The 20,361-nt window shown below is 40.7% G+C and overlaps 1 protein-coding gene across 6 annotated transcripts; it reads left to right on the forward strand.

The window, feature by feature from the left end:
* Positions 1-1,575: 1,575 nt before the first annotated feature.
* ppardb (peroxisome proliferator-activated receptor delta b) lies at positions 1,576-19,380 on the forward strand. Of its 6 annotated transcripts, none has more exons than XM_014135729.3 (9): positions 1,577-2,088; positions 3,790-3,859; positions 3,985-4,242; positions 4,484-4,635; positions 5,281-5,419; positions 7,251-7,453; positions 9,233-9,439; positions 15,188-15,431; positions 15,773-19,380. In XM_014135729.3, exons 3-9 carry the CDS (start codon positions 4,098-4,100, stop codon positions 16,018-16,020), a joined length of 1,338 nt encoding a protein of 445 aa, XP_013991204.1. In that variant the 5' UTR covers positions 1,577-2,088; positions 3,790-3,859; positions 3,985-4,097; the 3' UTR covers positions 16,021-19,380. The 6 variants fall into 6 exon arrangements, with proteins under 6 accessions (XP_013991201.1, XP_013991204.1, XP_082815794.1 ...); XM_082959669.1 differs by lacking the exon at positions 1,577-2,088 and adding an exon at positions 2,100-2,811; XM_014135726.3 differs by having other exon boundaries at positions 1,576-2,088; positions 3,790-4,242.
* Positions 19,381-20,361: the final 981 nt, after the last annotated feature.

Here is a 20,361-nt window from a genome sequence, read left to right on the forward strand (position 1 = left end):
CCCCAGAAATCACTCCATTCAATGATACCCTATTCTTAAGCACAAAGCAAGAAACAGATATTGGCCCAAGTTGCGTGACATGGAGCGCCCGCTACCTCTGGGCCGAAGAAAATATCACAAGTCCACTTAAGGTTACCTTCACTGATTCAACTGCTCCCAACTTCTTTCCTAGCCACCCTGAAGCCACATGGATCTGCCAAAAGGCAAGGATTTTCACCTAAAATGACATACCAAATCTAACTGCCTGTAGCTCAGGACCTGAAGCAAGGATATGCATATGCTTGATACCATTTGAAAGGAAACACTTTGAAGTTTGTGGATATGTGAAATGAATGTAGTAGAATATAACACATTACATATGGTAAAAGATAATACAAACAAAAAAACATGCATTTAAAAAAAAAAAATTGTTCCATCATCTTTGAAATGCAAGATAAAGACCATAATATAATATTGCAGTTTAGGTGAAATTTAGATGATGCAGTGTGCGCGCAAAGTTTCAGATAGATCCAGTAAAGCATTGCAATACTGGACAATATTTCTTATCAAGTCTGCCCAAATGTGCCAAATTGGTCAATTGATTTAATTTCATGTACATAGAGAACATACAAAAATGATATGGTAACACAACATTTAAGTTCACACTCCCAGGAATGTCATACATGATGGATCATTAGCTTATACACTAAATTTCACACATCTAAATGGCCAGGCGGGGTGGGTGTGGAGCCAGAGACAGCAGGGGTTCAAACTGTAGAATCCAGTTCCTACATTTGAATTATAAACATTTATTTTATCAAACAAAACGGCTACATTTTATCTCTGGGACCTTCAGGATGACAAATCAAAGCAAGATTACTGAATGTAAATACATTATTTACCTTCAGAGGTGAATGTATCAAACCAGTTGCTGAGATACATTTTTGTTGTTGTTGTTGTGCGCTCTCCTCAAACAATAGCATAACATTTCACTGTAATAGTTACTGTAAATTGGACGGTTCAGTTAGATTAACAAGAATTTAAACTTTCTGCCCATATAAGACATGTCTATGTCCTGGAAAATTGCCTGTTACTTACAACATCATGCTAATCACATTAGCGCCCGTTAGCTCAACCGTCCTGGTCTCGGTCTTGCACATGGCTCACTCATTTTGCACTTGACACCAATCTTCTTCGGCACCCCATCTGAGAAAAAAAAATCGCCCTCTTCCACAAATTCAAATCTCTGCTTTCCTTATTCTCTTCAACCTCTTACTCCTGTTCTCCCAACATTGCTTGCGGCCTGTCCTCCACCGTGACCACCGGTGTTCAACCTTCCAAAGTTCTCCCATGTCACCCCTCTATTTTTTTCACTAGCATTGACTTTGCTGATAAATATTTTGTTGAGGTAAAATGTACTTGATATGCTTGTGATGTGTTGTCTCACCTTGCTATCTTAAAAGGAATGCACTAACTGTAGGTCTGCTAAATTACTAAAATGAAAATGAGGGGAACTCAGGGTAGTCACTAGTTACCACAGCCACAAAGTCATTAAACCCGCCTATTTTCTAACATTTATATTCTTCAAATTTGATTTTAAACCTAACCATAACCTTAATCACACTGCTAATATAATGCTAACCCAAACCTTAAATTAAGACTAAAAAGCACATTTTTGTTTTCATGAATTTTTACGATATAGACAATTTTGCCTTTGTGATTCTGTAACGTTAATTAGTGGAAGCAGACACTCAGAGGGCAACAGCGGTGCGTGGAGAAGGTTGACTGAGTGAGGTGTATGATTCACACTGGGCTAACAGTAGTTAGCAAGAGCTCACTGAAAAGTTTAATACAAAATGTACTTTAACCAGCCAGCTACCAGACACGGAGACTGTACTGCAAGCATACAGTACAGACTATTTGACCGTATTGACAGATGAATTGGGATTTTTTTTTACAAGTTCAGAGCTAGCTAACGTAAGCTAGCTAGCGTTAGCTAGCTGCTAGCAAACAGCACAGCCAGCGAATCGAATCAAGTGCTAATGGACACGACTTGGTAACTTCACCGGTACACATTCTTTGGAAAAGCAAGCAACACCATTGAGAAAGGTAAGAATGGAGTTACGGTTAGCTGCCATGCTAGGCTAGCTAGTTAGCTATATTCACCAAGACAAAAACAACAGTTCAACTTATTCACTAGCTTGTCTTCTGCCTCTGGTCTGTACTCGAAACTTACACACATTGTTTATTTAGGATGATTGCTTTCACGTCACTATAGTTAAGTCTATAGATTTCTTTCAATTCATGTTTGCATCTTCTGTCAATGTGCTTTTTGAATGCATGTTTTGGGATATGGAATTTGGATTCAATCAAATCAACCAGTCATGATTTTAACAGAAAAGTCTCATGATAAGCCTATATTGCTGACCAACTGACCATATGAGCTGACTAGAAATCAAAGCAACATTTGGTGTTGGAAGAGGCTGCATTGGGAAGAGGATGAATCAGAGATGTTTGTGATGCACTCACTCAAAAAACACTTTTTTGTGTGTCATGTATACTTATGTTGTGCTATTTTCGACCCTGTCTGTACCAATCAATGGTGCCAAGCCCTTTAGAATGACTCAGATATTCTGAGAACCAGCATGACAGGTTATTAGCTAGGTGACAAGTCTGAACGAGTGTTTGAACAGTCATTTCCTACAGTTTTTTTTTCTTCTGTACTAGACTTGTTCTATTGAGTAATAGCCTAGAATTGGTATTAAAGGAAACATTTGTTGTCTCTTCACAGAGTCAAAGAAAAGGAAATGTTTTGACAAGTGTGGCACGCAGGTTGGTTTTGCTGAAACCTCAGACTGTTACCATAATTACCAAATTGCTTTTCAGTCTGAAAGAAGTTTGCCTAAAAGAAGTCTCTACAAGTCAGTCAAAGTTGATTTTAAAATGATATTTACACATACTTTACTGGTTGTACATGCTGTTGGTCCTTTTGGCAGTAGGAAGTGGATATTGGGTATCCACAGGAAAGTCTTGTTTACTCTGCTTTTTGCTGCTCCAGTAGGTTCTGTTGCTTGCATTTTCAATCTCCTGACACATGCATGTGATGCACAATATGTTAACAATAGCTTAATGTTACCAAAAGTAGAGGACCTAAGCAAGTTAACTCGCAATCAGCTGTGAAATTTGCCAGCTGATAGCGTGGGACAACATTTGGTCTGTGGTTCGGTTAGGCTCGGCCATATCGTGCAAGTGTTTGTCATGTGCGAATTGCTTCAGTATTGAAAAAAAAAGAAACCGGAAATACAAAAGATATACAGACCATAGGGACAATATCAGGTAAAGTACGTTGAAATGAAGTTTGTTCAACATTCTGACTTGTAATGGGACTGTTTGGGAATGCTGAGCTGACATGTTAGAGACGAGTGTATGTATTTTACTCTTGGATTCTAAAAGAGGCTGAGGTTGGTTATGAGACTAGTGTTTGATTGCTGCACTAGCAGAGACAGTTGAGCTCACTCTTGCTCTCTCACCCTCTCTCTAATCCTACAACAAAGAACCCTAATAACTAGGTCATGTTCATTAGGCACCAAAACAGAAGAAAACTGTCTGAAACAGGGAGGGCCTACCAGGACTTGTCCAATAAGTATTGCAATTTTTTTTTGTTTCAAATGTTTTGCTACAGTTTGCCATAATAACTTTACCTGGGTTTCCTTTTGATAAGAACCTAGTGATCCATTCAGTCATATGTCAAGTATATAGAGACGTAATAGGTCTTTAAATGTTGTTGCATAATTACGCTGTTCCTTACAGCAACAGGGGAGACCATGTCAGCAACATCATGACAGACAGGGAAGAGGCGCTTTAGCACCCTGACCACAAGGTAAGGAGCCATGGATGTGTTACAGCAGCTACCTTCCCCTGAGCACCTTGAACAGGTGAATGGGGAGACTAGGACAGGCCCGCAGCCCCTATGTGGCCCAAACTTTCCACATCCCCTGAATACAGCAGCTGATGATATATGGACTGCAAGGGAGGTGGAGGCAGTGGCCCCTGACTTTGGAGGGTTGACGGACCTGCAGGAGCTGGGGGTTGAGGAGGGTGAAGGCAGTGGGGCGGAGATGCCGAGGTCCCCCATCTCAAGGGTATCATGGAATGGTAGCCAACAGAATGGAGAGAATGGAGGAGGGGAAGAGGAGAGACTGGAGAAGGACAAGACTAGCTACAGCAGACAAGACAGTCCTGCTACTGATGACAACTATACAGGTAAAAGAGAGTAAATTAAATACATGTCATTGGTTATATTTGAAATAATACGCTAAGTGGGATGTGATATGCTTCACTGTAATATTTTGGACTTATAGTGAATACATCAGCAGACCAGAGCATATGGGTATGGCCTGGTCCCAGATCAGTTTGAGCTGGTAATACGAGTCTCTCGTACGACAAACTGTTATTCGTTGTGATGATTGTGTGATCAGATGGGTGTTGTCTCTCTGTGTGCCAGACCTGTCTCACACGTCGTCTCCCTCGCTGTCGGAGCAGCTGCGTCTGGGACGGGATGAGGCCACAGGCCCTGGTATCAACGTGGAGTGTAGGATCTGTGCTGACAAAGCTTCAGGGTTCCACTACGGTGTGCATGCCTGCGAGGGCTGCAAGGTGAGCGATTTCGCAATTCTACCAATGGGTCTTAATAATCAGAAAACATATTTGCTTAATGTTCTTAAGTCTTAAATCATGGAGGTTTTGTAATGGCTGCTAACAGCCTCAACCTGACCTGAGCTTAGCTTGAGTTTAGTTTGTGTCCTATGTGGCAGCATTCCAGTCCGGTAGCCCTTTCCTGTAGTCAAATGACCTAGTGGCCTCATGGGTGGAATGTTATTCATATTCTTCATAATTAAACATTATTTTAAATCACCTGTCAAATCCAGTCTAACAGTTTTGTTATGTTTCAGTTTTCTGTGATGTGTATATAAAGTGTAATATTGGGATGCAAACTTAATATTGAATACATTTCAACTATATCTGACATGGTACAGGTGTCTTCTTTTTTTTAAACCCATAACCATGTGTCGGAGGTGTATACTTTTGTTTCAAAGTAGATTTGTTTAAGACTACCACTCTGTGTGACCCTAATTTAGCCCACTGCAGTAAAATGTTATTAACCTGCAACTCAAGTTCAATGGCCTTAATGTGTGACTTGTGGTGAATGCAGTGTTAAATCTGTCTTCCCTGTAATGCCTTCAATTGTAAATAAACTGAACTCGCTCGCTCGCTCTCTCCTGTGCGTATCATGTGGTCTAGGGCTTCTTCCGGCGGACCATTCGGATGAAGCTGGAGTACGAGCGCTGTGAGAGAGCCTGTAAGATCCTGAAAAAGAACCGCAATAAGTGCCAATACTGCCGCTTCCAGAAGTGCCTGGCCCTGGGCATGTCCCATGACGGTGAGAGGAGACCGTTAATGGGTCTTTCAGGGTCTGGAAATACTTGATCCTTTTACAGGTTAAGGGCCAGTTTCCCAGATGCAGATAAAGCCCTGGACTGAATGGAGGATCTTAATCTGTGTTTTGAAAACTGTCCCTAAGAACTACTGATAATGTGTTTCGATATTAACAATAATCATTTATGAAACTCTTGAATCTCATTTTGGTGGGGCTATACAGTGCATTCGAAAAGTACAGCCTTATTCTAAAATTATTTTTATTTTTTTAAATACCCCATAATGACAAAGAAAAACATGTTTTTCGAAATGTATTAAAAATAAAAACTGCTATCACATTTACATAGGTATTCAGACCCTTTACTCAGTACTTTGTTGAAGCAACTTTGGCAGCGATTAAAGCCTCGAGTGTTCTTGGGTATGATGCTACAAGCTAGGCGCACCAGCATTTGGGGAGTTTTTCCCATTCTCTGCAGATCCTCAAGTTTTGTCAGGTTAGATGGGGAGCGTCAGAGCACAGCTATTTTTAGGTCAATCCAGAGATGATTAATCTGGTTTAAGTCTGGCCTCTGGCTGGGCCACTCGAGGTCATTCAGAGACTTGTCCTGAAGCCACTCCTGCGTTGTTTTGGCTGTGTGCTTAGGGTCGTTGTCCTGTTGGAAGGTGAACCTTCACCCCCAGTCTGAGGTCCTCAGCGCTCTGGAGCAGATTTTCATCAATGATGTCTCTGTACTTTGCTTCATTGATCTCTCTCTCGATCCTGACTAGTCTCCCAGTCCCTGCCGCTGAAAAACATCCCCACAGCATGATGTTGCCACCACCATGCTTCACCGTAGGGATGGTGCCAGGTTTCTAACAGATGTGATGCTTGGCATTCAGTTCAGTCTTGATTTTATTAGACCAGAGACTCTTGTTTCTCATGGTCTGAGAGTCTAGGTACCTTTTGGCTAACTACAAGTGGGCTGTCATTTGCCTTCTACTGAGGAGTGGCTTCCGTCTGACCACTCTACCATAAAGGCCTGATTGGTCGAGATGGTTGTCCTTCTGGAAGATTCTCCACAGAGGAACTCTGGAGCTCTGCCGGAGTGACCATCGGGTTCTTGATCACCTCCCTGACCAAGGCCCTTCTCCCCCGATTGCTCAGTTTGGCCGGGCGTCCAGCTCTAGGAAGAGTCTTGGTTGTTCCAAACTTCTTCCATTTAAGTATGATGGAGGCCACTGTGTTCTTGGGGACCTTCAATGCTGCAGAAATGTTTTGGTACCCTTCCCCAGATCTGTTCCTCGACACAATCCTGTCTTGGAGCTCTACGGACAATTCCTTTGACCTCATGGCTTGGTTTTTGCTCTGACATGCACTGTCAACTGTGGGACCTTATATAGATAGGTGTGTGCCATTTCCAAATCATGTCCAATCAATTGAATTTACCACAGGTGGACTCCAATCAAGTTGTAGAAACATCTCAAGGATGATCAATGGAAACAAGATGCACCTGAGCTCTATTTAGAGTATCATAGCAAAGGGTCTGAATACTTATGCCAATAAGGTATTTCTGTTTTTTTGTTATTTTAATATATTTTCACATATTTCTAAAAACCTGATTTTGCTTTGTCATTATGGGGTATTGTGTGTAGGTTGATGAGGAAAACAATACATTTCATTTTAGAATAACAAAATGTGGGAAAAGTCAAGGGGTCTGAATACTTTCCAAATGCACTGTACAGCTTTCGATGCAAATGCTACTGTCTACCCAGCGTTCCAATATGGCTGTATGCATGATGCTAACCTGTCTGTTTCACCTTCAATGCTAACGCTACTCTGCCTGTTCGCCCGGCAGCGATCCGGTATGGGCGTATGCCGGGGGCTGAGAAGAAGAAGCTAGTGGCTGGCCTGCTAGCGGAGGAGCTGGACCCCCACCATCTTGGTGGCTCAGACCTCAAGACCCTGGCTAAACAGGTGTACCAAGCCTACCTGAAGAACCTCATTATGACCAAGAAGAAAGCCCGCAGCATCCTCACCGGCAAGACCAGCTGCACATCGGTACGCTCACTGTTATGTAAATATACACTGAGTGTGCAAAACATTGGGAACACCTGCTCTTTCCGTTACAGACTGACCAGGTGAATGCTATGATCCCTTATTGACGTCACCTGTTAAATCCACTTTAATCAGTGTAGATGAAGGGGAGGAGACAGGTTAAAGAAGGATTTTAAAACCTTGTGACAAGTGAGACATGGATTGTGTATGTGTGTTATTCAGAAGGTGAATGGGCAAGACAAAAGATTAAAGTGCCTTTGAACGAGGTGTGGTTGTAGGTGCCAGGCGCACCTGTTTGAGTGTCAAGAACAGCAACGTTGCTGGGTTTTTCACGCTCAACAGTTTCCCGTGTGTATCAAGAATGGTCCACTACCCAAAGGACATCAAGCCATCTTGACACAACTGTAGGAAGCATTGGAGTCAACATGGGCCAGTATCCCTGTGGAACGCTTTCGACACCTTGTAGAGTCCATGCCCGACATTTTGAGGCTGTTCTGAGGGCAAAAGGGGGGTGCAAGTCAATATTAGGAAGGTGTAACTAATATTTTGTACACTCAGTGTTGACGCCCTTGATAAAGATGAGAAAAAAAGACTATAAAATAAATAATACTAATACAATTGCTCAGTTTTTTAAAATAAAAGGATGGTGGTCAAAATTATTGTCACCCCTGTTTTCAATACTCCAGCATCCTTCCCTGGCGAGGATAATGACAGACTTTTTCTATAATGTTTTTATGAAGGCGTATCCTACCTTGGTGCAACCAGAAAAGTCTTCCTCATAATGAAGCTCAGAGGGTGTGTTCTAAAGTTTCTAACCGGAGGTGTTACCAATACCCATGCACAGTCAGGTCCAAAATTATTGGCACCGTTGATAAAGATTAGCAAAAAAGACTGTATAAAATAAATAATACAAATACAGGTACATTACGTGCATATATTATTTTATACTAAAAATACAAATACCCAAAAAGATAAGGGTTAAAATGATTGGCACCCGTTTTCAGTACTCCATCACACTACCCTTGTGAGGATAATGACACTGAGCCCTTTTCTATTATGTTTTATGAGATTGGAGAACACATTGGGAGAGATCTTAGAACATTCCTCCACACAGAATCTTTCCTGGTCCTTGATATCCTTTGTCCTCGTACCTCATACCTACAGTAAAAGATGGTTGTGGATATTTTATGTTATGGGGCTATTTTGCTTCCACTGGTCCTGGGGTTCCTGTCACGGTCAAAGGCATCATGAACTTTACCAAGTACCAGGACGTTTCTGCCAAAAACCTGGTTGCCTCTGCCTTAATTTAACTAGGGAAGTCAGTTAATAACACATTCTTATTTACAACAATGGCCTAGGAACAGTGGGTTAACTGCCTTGTTCAGGGGCAGAAAAACAGATTTTTACCATGTCAGCTCGGGGATTCGCCTTCCAAGCTGAACCAATGATGTGTATGTTTATGGTCATAACTCACAACAACCCCTCTGAGCTTGGATGAGGGGTAGGCTTTTCTGGTTGCACCAATGTAGATGCATATTACTAGTAATCTCCTCATGGAAAAATTTAGTGGCTGATTATTTGTAGAGCTCTTTAGTTTTTAATTAGCCTCTTATCAATCTGTTTTTGGTAATGAGTTTTAACTTGTCATTAACAATTACATATAGCTGTTTTGTCTCCCGAGACCTATAAGAGCAAGGGTTTTTGTTTAGCTGAATCATTTTTAAAGAAAAGGAAGACCAGACTATTAAAAGATTAATGCTTTCTCTCTCTCTCCCCCGGCAGCCGTTTGTGATCCATGATGTGGACACCCTGTGGCAAGCAGAGAGTGGTCTAGTGTGGAACCAGTTAATCCCGGGCGCGCCCCTCACAAAGGAGATAGGGGTACACGTGTTTTACCGCTGTCAGTGCACCACGGTGGAGACGGTACGAGAGCTAACTGAGTTCGCCAAGAACATCCCAGGGTTTGTGGATCTCTTCCTCAACGACCAGGTATGGCATGGACCACGGTCTCCCTCTCAAATTTCTTGTTAACAAACAATAGTTTTGGCAAGTCGGTTAGGACATCTACTTTGTGCATGACACAAATAATTTTTCCAACAATTGTTTACAGACAGATTATTTAACATATAATATCACAATTCCAGTGGGTCAGAAGTTTACATACACTAAGTTGACTCTGCCTTTTAAACAGCTTGGAAAATTCCCGAAAATGCTGTCATGGCTTTAGAAGCTTCTGATAGGCTAATTGACATAATTTGAGTCAATTGGAGGTGTACCTGTGGATGTATTTCAAGGCCTACCTTCAAACTCAGTCCCTCTTTGCCTGACATCATGAGAAAATCAAAAGAAATTAGCCAAGACCTCAGAAAATAAATTGTAGACCTCCACAAGTCTGGTTCATCCTTGGGAGCAATTTCCAAACGCCTGAAGGTACCACGTTCATCTGTACAAACAATAGTACACAAGTATAAACACCATGTGACCACGCAGCCGTCATACCGCTCAGGAAGGAGACTCGTTCTGTCTCCTAGAGATGAACATACTGTGGTGTGAAAAGTGCAAATCAAATCAACAACAGCAAAGGACCTTGTGAAGATGCTGGAGGAAACAGGTACAAAAGTATCTATATCCACAGTAAAACCAGTCCTATATTGATATAACCTGAAGGCCGCTCAGCAAGGAAGAAGCCACTGCTCCAAAACCGCCATAAAAAAAAAAGCCAGACTACGGTTTGCAACTGCACATGGGGACAAAGATCGTATTTTTGGAGAAATGTCCTCTGATCTGATGAAACAAAAATATAACTGTTTGGCCATAATGACGATGGTTATGTTTGGAGGAAAAGGGGGAGGCTTGCAAGCCGAAGAAAACCATCCCAACCATGAAGTACGGGGGTGGCAGCATCATGTTGTGGGGGTGCTTTGCTGCAGGAGGGACTGGTGCACTTCACAAAATAGATGGCATCATGAGGTAGGAAAATTATGTGGATATATTGAAGCAACATCTCAAGACATCAGTCAAGAAGTAAAAGCTTGGTCGCAAATGGGTCTTCCAAATGAACAATGACCCCAAGCATACTTTGAAAGTTGTGGCAAAATGGCTTAAGGACAACAAAGTCAAGGTATTGGAGTGGCCATCACAAACCCTGACCTCAAACCTGTAGAAAATTTGTGGGCAGAACTGAAAAAGCATGTGCGAGCAAGGAGGCCTATAAACCTGACTCAGTTACACCAGCTCTGTCAGGAGGAATGGGACAAAATTCACCCAACTTATTGTGGGAGGCTACTCAAAACGTTTGACCCAAGTTAAACAATTTAAAGGCAATGTAAACTTCTGACTTCAACTGTACATACATACACGTGTGTGTGTGTGTGTGTGTGTGTGTGTGTGTGTGTGTGTGTGTATGTATGTATGTATGTGTATATATACATACACACACACACACACAATTCATACATATATACACACTTTTTTTTTTTAATATACATTTATTCCCCGCAAAACCTACCACCCCTCCCCCAATTGGAGTAAACTAATCAACAAAAGCATTTAGGCTTCTAACTTCAGTTTATACATAAACTCAGCAAAAAAAGAAACATCCCTTTTTCAGGACCCTGTCTTTCAAAAGATAATTTGTAAAAATCCAAATAACTTCACAGATCTTCATTGTAAAGGGTTTAAACACTGTTTCCCATGCTTGTTCAATGAACCATAAACAATTAATGAACATGCACCTGTGGAACGATCGTTAAGACACTAACAGCTTACAGACGGTAGGCAATCAAGGTCACAGTTTTGAAAACGTAGGACACTAATGAGGCCTTTCTACTGACTCTGAAAAACACCAAAAGAAAGATGTCCAGGGTTCCTGCTCATCTGCATGAACGTGCCTTATTCATGCTGCAAGGAGGCATGAGGACTGCAGATGTGGCCAGGGCAATAAATTGCAATGTCCGTACTGTGAGACGCTTATGACAGCACTATAGGGAGACAGGCCAGACAGCTGTCGTCCTCACAGTGGCAGAGCACGTGTAACAACACCTGCACAGGATCGGTACATCCGAACATCACACCTGCGGGACAGGTACAGGATGGTAACAACAACTGCCTGAGTTACACCAGGAACGCACAATCCCTCCATCAGTGCTCAGACTGTCCGCAATAGGCTGAGAGAGGCTGGACTAAGGGCTTGTAGGCCTGTTGTAAGGCAGGTCCTCACCAGACATCACCGGCAACAAAGTTGCCTATGGGCACAAACCCACCGTCGCTGGACCAGACAGGACTGGCAAAAAGTGTTCTTCTCTGACGAGTCCCGGTTTTGTCTCACCAGGGGTGATGGTCGGATTCGTGTTTATCGTCGAAGGAATGAGCATTACACCATGGCCTGTACTCTGGAGCAGGATCGATTTGGAGGTGGAAGGTCCATCATGGTCTGGGGTGGTGTGTCACAGCATCATCAGACTGAGCTTGTTGTCATTGCAGGCAATCTCAACGCTGTGCTTAAGAGAAGACATCCTCCTCCCTCATGTGGTACCCTTCCTGCAGGCTCATCCTGACATGACCCTCCAGCATGACAATGCCATCAACCATACTGCTCGTTCTGTGCGTGATTTCCTGCAAGACAGGAATGTCAGTGTTCTGCCATGGCCAGCAAAGAGCCCTGATCTCAATCCCATTGAGCACATCTGGGACCTGTTGGATCAGAGGGTGAGGGCTAGGGCCATTTCCCCTCCAGAAATGTCTGGGAACCTTGGTGGAAGAGTGGGGTAACAACATCTCACAGCAAGAACTGGCAAATCTGGTGCAGTCCATGAGGAGGAGATGCACTGCAGTACTTAATACAGCTGGTGGTCACACCAGATACTGACTATCTTTTGATTTTGACCCCCCCCCACCCTCTTTGTTCAGAGACACGTTATTCCATTTATGTTAGTCACGTGTCAGTGGAATTTGTTCAGTTTGTCTCAGTTGTTGAATCTTGTTATGTTCTTACAAATATTTACACAAGTTAAGTTTGCTGAAAATAAACGCAGTTGACCGTGAGAGGGCATTTCTTTTTTTGCTGAGTTTATTATACACATTTTGCAGACACAATCTATTATACAATAGTTATATAATTCGTTTGTTTTTCGTCCTTCCTCTATTTCTAATGTCAGTTTGATTTCTATTTGTAACTGTGCTATTTGACTAAATTTATTTTTTACAGACCTTGCATGTTTTACATTTGTTATCTTGTTGTTATTAGTCCCCCCCTTCAGCTCCATTCAACCCCTCCCATCTATCTCTTAACACCATCCATTTTGTATTTCTATTTGCCATATATTTTTCAACTGTACTGTGATCCTTCACAAAAGTACTGAACCTTTCTATTCTCATAGTTTCCACATTCTAACTCAAAGAAACATTTTTGCAAAAATTATTATATTATTGATTGATTGACTGTCTTTTCAAATCACCCAGTATTGATATCTGCTGCTTTAGTTCTAGGTAAATGTTGCAATTCTTCAGCCATAACTGGACCTATTGACAAAAAAATGAGCAACATATAGACAGTACCAAAATAAATGATCTAATGACTCTGCCTCCTCACAGCAAAATCTGCAGAGCTGGGAAGATTGTTTGTGTACGTACGTACACACACACACACACACACATATGTATATGTGTGTGTATGTATGTAACATTCTATTGGTTGCAAGAATTTTGTATAATTTAAATGGGAAAATTCGAAGTTTTGAATCCGGCGTTTTGCGTGTCAATTCAAAAACCATGTGCCATGGAATCTGTACATCACAAATCTCTTCCCAACTATTTTGCAATTTATTTGGCGAAGCTGTCCATTTTTTTGGTCCTTAAATGAAATTGGTATATGTTTTTATTTATCACAATTTTCTTTAACCATTTATGTTCTTTAATGCAGGGCTGACAGACAAGTTCCTTACTTTTTCCCGCTTCCATTTGCCTCTTCCATTTTTGTGGTAATGCTGTGATTAGTTGGTTGTAATTTTGGGTAGAGCAGACATTTCCATATTTCTGTTTTAGCTGCATGTGTGACAACTCCACCAGTCCTTTTTTTGAGATCATCCCTGTCAGACCATTTATTGGTAAACTACACGGTAATGTAAAAGTTGCATTTTTTTAGTGACCCAATACGTAATATCATAATTTGGTTTTAATCCAGAGAAATTAGCAAAAGTATCCAGATCCTCTGAGGCTGTGGAGGGATCCAAATTGTGGATTTGAAAGAAAACAACATGAATCATCAGCGTACAAGGACACCTTTTGTTTTTAAGCCACGGATTTCTAATCCCTTAATATTATTGTCGGATCTAATTTTAACAGCTAATTTCGATGGGAATAATAAATAGATATGCCGATAGTGGACAACCCTTGTTTTACTCCTCTTGGCAGTTTAAAACTTTCTGAGATGTAGCCATTATTTACTATTTTACACCTAGGGTTACAAAACGTAACTTTAACACATTTTATAAGAGATTCTCCAAAATTGAAATATTCTAGGCATTTATATATAAACTCCAGTCGTACTCTTTCAAAAGCCTTTTCAAAATCAGCAATGAAAACCAGGCATGGTTTCCCTGATATTTCATAGTATTCTATTGTTTCCAGTACTTGTCTTATATTATCTCCATTGTATTGTCCATGTAAAAAACCTGTCTGCCTAGGATGAATAATATCTGACAATACCTTTTTAATTCTCTGCGCCAAGCATTTAGCTAAAAAAATTATCACAACTCTGAAGTGTAAGACACCTTCAATTTTTTTTAAATGGACTGGATCTTTACATACATACATACATACATACATACATACATACATACCATTTGGATCCTGTTTCAGTAATAATGAAATCAGACCGTTTTATATAAGAGTGGTTAAAACATGCTAATAATGGTCCTCTGAGTATATCAAAACAAGTTTGGTACACTTCCACTGGTATGCCATCCAGCCCTGGAGTTTTCCCAGCCTTAAAGGCTTTAATTGCATCTAGAAGTTCCTCCTCTAATTTGGCCTTCACATGAGTCTTTCTGTACAGATGTTAATTTTAAATTATTAATTGGGGAAAAAATATTATAATTATCTTTGGTTAGTAGAGATGGAGGAGACTGAAATGAAACCATTCTTAAAGTACTTCCTCTTTCAAAATATCATTCGGTGAATCATGCGTGACTCATATGTTGAAGATAAAAAAATATAATTTGGTGCATTTTTCCACATTTCTATCCAGTTCACTTTATTTTTATAATATATTACACTGGATCTTTCTTGAATAAGTTCCTCCAGTTCTTTTTGTTTTTCCTCTCATTTACTCTGTGCCTCTGGTACAGTTTTTATTGCTATCTACCTGTACTGTTAGTCCTTCAATTTCCTTTGTTAATATGGACTCTTGATCTAATTGCTTTTGTTTTATAGATGAGTACTGAATTGCATGGCCTCTAAAGGCACATTTTAAAAGTGTCCCATACAAAAAGGGGATCTGTTGCACCTATGTTATGTCGGGTGAAAAAACAAAAAAAAGCATCCTTGTCTTTTCACTTATTGATTATCAACTTCATTTCTTGTCACACTCGGTGAAATGTACTGACAGTAATGTAGAAATATCTCCCATAGTTATACGATGAAATCATCATGCATTTTCTTTTGTCAACTGTTCAAACTGCTGTTTACTTTGGTGTTGAATTCTAATTTCTCCCCTATTTACCTGCCTGCTTCCATCAGGTGACACTACTGAAGTATGGCGTCCATGAGGCCATCTTTGCCATGCTGCCCTCCCTCATGAACAAAGATGGCCTCCTGGTGGCCAACGGGAAGGGCTTTGTGACCAGGGAGTTCCTGAGGAGCCTCCGTAAACCCTTCAGTGAGATCATGGAGCCGAAGTTTGAGTTTGCTGTGAAGTTCAATGCTCTGGAGCTGGATGACAGTGACCTGGCTCTGTTTGTGGCCATTATCATCCTGTGTGGAGGTATGGTATACTTTTGTACTAGTAGTATCACAGTAACTCTGACATTAGTACTGTTCTCCCCTAATAACCCTGGCTCTAATGTTGTTCGTAGCCGCTATTATCCTGTCTGGAGTTGAGGGGGAGCTCTTTCTCAATTCATCTTTCCCTCGATTCCTGGTATCCTCTCTCCTCACCTCTTTCGCAAAACACATTGGAGAATAAGATATGATCCAATATGGTTGAGAAGGTGAGGAGATAGGATGCGTGGAGTCACGGAAAGCTTTTAGTGAGGTTGTGCTGTGAGTTGGCAGCTCTGTCACGTCTGTGGTCTACTCATCTAACTATTCTCGATCTATCTGCAGACCGCCCGGGGCTAATGAACGTGAAGCAGGTAGAACAGAGTCAGGACGGTATTCTCCAGGCCTTGGACCAGCACCTGCAGGCCAACCACCAGGACTCCCTCTACCTCTTCCCCAAGCTGCTGAACAAGATGGCCGACCTCAGACAGCTGGTCACAGAGAACGCCCTGCTGGTGCAGAAGATCAAGAAGACAGAGTCGGAGACCTCTCTGCACCCTCTACTACAGGAGATCTATAAGGACATGTACTGACTGGACTAAACCAGACTGAACATGTACTGACTGAACTAAACCGGACTGAACATGTACTGGGACTTGCTGCACCCGCTAGTGCAGGATTTCAACAAGGACATGTACTAGTCTCCTCAAAATAGTGCACAACATAGGGAATAGGGTGCCATTTCGGACACACCCCGAGTCTGAGACCTCATTGCTCCCGCTACTGCAGGAGCTCAACAAGAACATGACTGGACACAGTGGCCTAAACCCGACCAACTCGGACTAGACTTTGCTGCATCTGCTACTACAGGAATGGGACTAAACCAGATTTAACAGGATGGGACCGTACTTTGCTGCACTCTCTACTGTAGGAGATCTATAAAGACATTCATGTACTAGTCCTCCTCATAAGCAGAGCCATGCTGTTCAATTCAATACTTTATTGTCCCCTTAGAGCAAATACTGTTGTTGACAGCAATATGTTTACATAATGATGTTATGTATATATTAATGTACAATACCAGTCAAAAGTTTGGAAACACCTACTCATTCCAGGGTTTTTATTTTATTTTTTACTATTTTCTATATTGTAGAATAATAGTTTAGACATCAAAAATGAAATAACACACATGGAATCATGTAGTAACCAAAAAAGTGTTAAACAAATCAAAATATGTTTTAGATTTGAGATTCTTCAAAGTAGCCACCCTTTGACAACTTTGCACACTCTTGGCATTCTCTCAAACAGCTTCATGATGTAGTCACCTGGAATACATTGCGATTAACAGGTGTGCCTTGTTAAAAGTTAATTTGTGGAATTTCTTTCCTTAATGCGTTTGAGCTAATCAGTTGTGTTGTGACAAGGTAGGAGTGGCATGAACAGCTCAAATAAGCAAAGAGACACAACAGTCCATCATTACTTTAAGACATGAAGGTCAGTCAATCCAGAACATTTCAAGAGCTTTGAATGTTTCTTCAAGTGCAGTCGCAAAAACCATCAAGTGCTATGATAAAACTGGTTCTCATGAGGACCGCCACAGGAAAGGAAGACCCAGAGTTACCTCTGCTGCAGAGGATAAGTTCATTAGAGTTAACTGCATCTCAGATTGCAGACCAAATAAATGCTTCACAGAGTTCAAGTAACAGACACATCATGGCCGAATTGCTGCAAAGAAACCACTACTAAAGGATACCAATAACAAGATACTTTCTTGGGGCAAGAACACGAGCAGTGGACAATAGATGGGTTGAAATCTGTCCTTTTGGTCTGAGTCCAAATTTGATATTTTTGGTTCCAACTGCCGTGTGTTTGTGAGACGCGGAGTAGGTGAACGGATGAGCTCCGCATGTGTGGTTCCAACCGTGAAGCATGGAGGAGAAGGTGCTTTACTGGTGACGCTCAGTGATTTATTTAGAATTCAGTGCCCAGTTAACCAGCATGGCTACCAAAGCATTCTGCAGCGATACGCCATCCCATCTGGTTTAGGCTTAGTGGGACTATCATTTGTTTTCAACAGGACAATGACCCAAAACACACCTCCAGGCTGTGTAAGGGCTATTTGACCAAGAAGGAGAGTGATGGAGTGCTGCATCAGATGACCTGATCTCCACAATCCCCCGACCTCAACCAAATTGAGATGGTTTGGGATGAGTTGGATCGCAGAGTGAAGGAAAAGCAGCCAACAAGTGCTCAGCATATGTGGGAACTCTTTCATGACTGTTGGAAAAGCATTCCTCCATAAAGCTGGTTGCGATAATGCCAAGAGTGCAAGCTGTCATCAAGGCAAAGGGTGGCTACTTTGAAGAATATAAAATATAAATTGATTTATCGTTTCATACAGTACAGTTTTTTTGGTTACTACATGATTCCATGTGTTATTTCATAGTTTTGATATCTTCACTATTATTCTACAATGTAGAAAATAGTACAAATCAAGAAAACCCATTAATGAGTAGGTGTGTTCAAACTGCTGTAGGGATTTCATTACAGCAGTAACACGAATGGAGGTACGAAACCAATTATGTAGAGCTCTTCTTCCAGAGTAATGTTGTGAATGGGTACTACTGCCCTAAATGAGTCTATTGCCAAAACCTGGCAGACCTTTTTTTTTTAACAGGTTTCACTTCACATTATGAGTAAAATTTTGTCGTCTCATGAATGCATTTGGAGGTTTGCTGTTAAGGAAATTGTTTATTCAGGTTACAAAGTATTTCAAATCAAATTTATTGGTCACATACACATGGTTAGCAGATGTTAATGCGAGTGTAGCGAGATGCTTGTGCTTCTAGTTCCGACCATGCAGTAATATCTAACAAGTAATATAACCTAACAATTTCACAACAACACCTTATACACACAAGTGTAAAGGAATGAATATGAATATGTACATAAAAATATATGAATGAGTGATGGCCGAACGGCATAGGCAAGATGCAGTAGATGGTATAGAGTACAGTATATACATATGAGATGAGTAATGTAGGGTATGTAAGCATTATATAAAGTGGTTAGTGATAAAATGATTGGAGTTGGTCTAGGGTGTCAGGTAGGGTGGAGGTGATATGTGATGTGGTCCTTGACTAGTCTCTCAAAGCACTTTAGAAGTTCTAAAGAGACTATATAGAAGTTGCTTAACAACATGGTGCAGGTCAAAAGGAAAACGAGATGGTGCAGGTCAAACGGGAAACGGGTGTTAATCAATATGGATAGTGTTAGAGTTCGAAAAACAAGTTATTTCTCTAACACAACATAAACTTGAGCCTCTACCCTTCCTTGGTTATACTGTATTCAACTGAATATTTGTTAACATTTTCATACTTCTCAGAATCGTTTCATACACTACTGGTACTGTTAGCAGTAGCGCAATTGTTTTAGGGAATTTAATTGTAGTTAGGGAATAAAAAAAAGTTAATGAATAATGTTCACCAGAATAATGATGGTAATTTTGTTAGATTGTACAGATGTGTGTGCTTTGGTTTATCTAAGGTACCTAAGTGGTGAGTTGTAATGTTATAATATACCTGGGTACACAAATTATAAATGTATAGATAATTATGACAACTAATGACACAAAGTCTTACGTTAATTTTTGAGGCTGTCATCTTTCAATGATCATCGGTTATGGACAGGTACCACTGTGAGATGTGACTACCCCCAACATGTTTTCTAAAATACTGAAATATTTTCTAGATGAGTTTGGCTTTTTACTTTGAGAGGTGTGATTCTGTATCTAATCTAGATGAATGGAGAACCAGCAAAGGACCAGTCCTTAAACCTTAGTGTATTACTCACGTTACTAGTACATGTAATGTAGTGGTGTCTGCCTATCTTATCACGACTCAGGATCAGACAATGTGGCTGCTTTGTGGATTAAAGAAATGTCTGGCATAATACATTTGAATGATGAGAGATGAATATCAAGACTACCAAAATCACACCTTTGAACTCTGCATCCACTCAGGACTATAATGTACAACACTGAACAAACTACTTTTTCAAGGATTTTATCTACAATTTCTTTATTGTTTCTAGGTTTGCACTCTCTGGGTTTGGGACCTTAATAAATGCAAAATAGCAAATAAAGTGTTTTATATAAAGTTGTAGAACTCAACTACCTCATGAAATTGGTGACACCTATGAAGGCTCTGCATAGTGGAAGTGCATTGTACATAAAGTGAGACTAAAATGTTTTCCAATTGCAGTATGTATTCACAAAATTTCCCCAAAAAGAATATCTTGTAAGTTTTATAAGTCTATAGGGGAGTGTCCTTTTGTGGGGCCAAATTTTCTTAGAGAGGCACATGAGATAAATTGGGAACAATAGAATATTCTATCTCCAGTTGAAACAGTTGTTTTTCAAGAAATCAGAATGGCAAAAACTCTGTGAAGGCAACAGTTATTTTTGTGAGTAACTGTACTTCGCCCAAATAATGAACAGATACAAGTTTCAGCACTTTAATAGTTTGTGTACATGATTGTCTCAAATTTTGTATTTAATAATATTTTTTGATATACTGCTTTTTATTACAAAGGTAATATCAAAGACTAGTACGTTCCAGTAAATGAACATATACAATATTGTAATGAGACATATACAGTTATTGATACATTTATGCTTAATTATGGTGGTGTTCCTATTGGTCAGATGTGATGTTTGATCATGGCTTTTCAATGGGCGGATTCGATTATGCTGAGCTGCAGGGCGCCGGTCTATTACCCGTGACGTCAACTGGCAAAAGCAGCGAGGAAAGGAATGTCATTCTCAGTGATCTGTGCTGCTTGGTCATGTCAACAAGGCGGCATGGTGCATCGTCCAGAGCCATATCTCTCTTTTCCATTTAAAATATGTTTGCCGTTTCAAACTAGTTTTCATC

This window comes from Salmo salar, chromosome 13 (assembly GCF_965601325.2).
Source record: "Salmo salar chromosome 13, fSalSal1, whole genome shotgun sequence".
In the NCBI taxonomy this organism is placed as follows: domain Eukaryota; kingdom Metazoa; phylum Chordata; class Actinopteri; order Salmoniformes; family Salmonidae; genus Salmo; species Salmo salar.

Bases quoted from the DNA above. Each gene is read 5' to 3' on its own strand.
- ppardb (XM_014135726.3), top strand. From the start codon at position 3,870: ATGGATGTGTTACAGCAGCTACCTTCCCCTGAGCACCTTGAACAGGTG. The intron at 4,636-5,280 runs GTGAGCGATTTC...CATGTGGTCTAG, and splicing joins ATGCCTGCGAGGGCTGCAAG to GGCTTCTTCCGGCGGACCAT. The intron at 5,420-7,250 runs GTGAGAGGAGAC...TTCGCCCGGCAG, and splicing joins CCTGGGCATGTCCCATGACG to CGATCCGGTATGGGCGTATG.